Below are 2,472 nucleotides of genomic sequence, written 5' to 3'. Positions count from 1 at the left end.
GAGACTACTGTCCAGCTGCTCTAGGAGGGTTCACACATCGTGTGTAGGAGTTAGGCAGTCATTATCCCATGGGGAGGTTCACATCACCAGCCTGCTCCCCTCTACTCCTCTCCTCCCTTTGGAGGGGTTCTTTGCTACCAGACCTGAAGCATCACAACTCAGCATGACAGGTCTCAAAGGAAGCAACTATCCTTTGTCAAGCCCATCAACTGCACAACTGTTGTGAGACAGGCAGGCAGAAGGGTATTTCCTGGATACATACATTAGTGTGCTGCTTACTCCTGAAAGCCAGGATTTTACTTGTATACCAGATCCCTACCCTGGCAGTATAGTTAACCTTACTCCTCTGGTTTCCAAGCTACTCACACTAGCTTTGTGATTGGTTTTGACACTTACTACCCAAGGTTTTAGCTAGAAGACTGAGAGGCAGACGAGTAAACACATTTGCTCAGCACAATGAAATCAGAGTGAGAAGGTTTACTCATGGAACTTGGTTTCTCACCCAAACCTATCTTCCTTGAAAACAAGTATTTAAATGGATTTTTCTTAAGATGATTCCCAATCTAATGTGGGTAGTCAACAAAAATTTTCTTAATGGGCATACCACTTGATTCTGTGGAAGAACTTCTAGACAGGTGAACTTGCAACTCCTTTTGAAACCGTGGTGGGACAGTCAGTCTCTTCTCAGACCTAAAATTGGAAAGAAAATTGCTTAATATAATTCTCCTGTCTCTGAATAGGATTTCATTTGCTTATAAGACCTATACTTAAAATAAACATGCATTCCACACACTCCTAGCAACCTCCTGCACAAGATGTGCTCGCTTGGAAGACAACCTGATAACTAGAAACAGGACAGATCAGCAGGCAGTGTCTATTTTTTTCTTATTTTCCTGATTACTTGAGAAACAAAACACATGGTATAAAGACAGTTGACAGTCTAGATACATCCAGCCTCACAATTTGGTCTTTCATCTGGATGTTGTCTTAGTCTTGCTGTTAGTGGTAGCCACATCAGTCTCCTTGAGTGCATTTGGCTTCAGAAGTCAGGGGAACACACAGACACTCAAGGTCTTTTGTGGATGCTGCTGCTACACTTGTTTAATAGATTCCTCTCCGAAGACTAGTCCCACAGAAGACACGCAGATGCCATGCTTGCAGGTGTTCTTCTGCAGCCCCTTAGAGAGCAGCAGCTTTTACTGGGAGCATAGACATCAAAATGAGCTCCTGAGATTGACGAGGTCATGGCAGTGTATAGCACATTAAGACCTGGAAACAATCAGCTGTAGAGTAATTAGATACACTGCAAGCAAAAGGGAGTAAGAATCGGAGAAGAGAGATGCTGGGTCACCTCCTCTACAAAGACAGGCTGAGAAAGTTAGGGCTGCTCAGCCTGGAGAAGAGAAGGTTACCTCATAGCAACCTTCCAGTATCTGTCTGAAGGGGGCCTATAAGGAAGCTGGAGAGAGACTCTTAATTAGGAACTGTAGTGATGGGACAAGGAGTAATGGGTAAAAATTGAGAGAGGGGAAATTTAGATTAAATATTAGGAAGACTTTTTTACTGTGAGGGTGGTGAGACACTGGAACAGATTGCCCAGGGAGACCGTGGGTGCTCCAAGTCTGGCAGTGTTCAAGGCCAGGCTGGATGAAGCCTTGAGCAACCTGGTCTAGTGGGAGGTGACCCTGCCCATTGGAGGGGGGTTGGGACTAGATGATGTTTAAGGTCCATTCCAACCCCTTAATATTCTGTGATTTTATAGAAGCAGTGCTAACACCAGCTTTGAACTCAGGAATCATCAGATTTGAGCCCTGCAATCAGACAAGCATCCTGTGCAGAGCTGCTTGCTCAAACAGATCATGATGGTCTTATATTTCCAACGATGAGATGGAACACAAACAGTGGCAGGGCTAACACACTTCTCTCCAGCATGCAGGTATGGAAAACTCAGCTGCCTGTGAGGCCTCATGTTCCTCAGCTTCTAGAAACCTGCTCCCAGGAAGAGGCCTCCCAGCCACACCAGCAGCCTGGCCCTTCACAAATGCATGACCAGCCATGCAGAGCTGCCAAGTCCCCAGGCATAGCTATAGAGCAATCAGTTAGATCTCACTCCCACACACCGCTGTATCACAACAAAGGGAAGGCTTGCCCCTCCTTGCCATTCACCTTACCTTGGTAAGGCCTATGCCATCCCAATCTGCTCTTTGGCCCTTGGACAGTGCTCAGCAGCAGGGCCCAGTGGTGGCCAGCAGCAAATGCTTCCTGCTGCTTTGAGCAAGTGGATCATCAAGGATTTGAACCTGTTCTCATCTGTGCTGCTGCTTTCCAGCTTCAAGGATCTCTGCAGGCAGCCTTACCAGGAAGGTCTCTTCCCACTTCTGGGGGCTTGCAGCCCCACAGCAACATAGTCATGAGATGGATTTACTGAGTGATTGCTGCTATAAACAGTGCCACAGTTTCTGACAGAAGGCC

General features: G+C 46.5%; 1 protein-coding gene across 1 annotated transcript in view; it reads right to left on the bottom strand.

The window, feature by feature from the left end:
• Positions 1–690, bottom strand: part of TDRD7 (tudor domain containing 7) — a gene marked incomplete at its 5' end in the record, with an annotated part of 28,493 nt that extends 27,803 nt beyond the window's left edge. The window contains one exon of the mRNA XM_009072788.1: positions 605–690. Within this exon, the coding sequence (XP_009071036.1) occupies positions 605–690 (86 nt within the window). The remainder of the gene's footprint in view (positions 1–604) is intronic.
• Between the last annotated feature and the right edge of the window lie 1,782 nt (positions 691–2,472).

Source organism: Acanthisitta chloris, unplaced genomic scaffold (genome assembly GCF_000695815.1).
Source record: "Acanthisitta chloris isolate BGI_N310 unplaced genomic scaffold, ASM69581v1 scaffold32134, whole genome shotgun sequence".
In the NCBI taxonomy this organism is placed as follows: domain Eukaryota; kingdom Metazoa; phylum Chordata; class Aves; order Passeriformes; family Acanthisittidae; genus Acanthisitta; species Acanthisitta chloris.
Note: the sequence above shows the minus strand (reverse complement) of the source record. Positions and strands in the feature narration are given on the sequence as shown.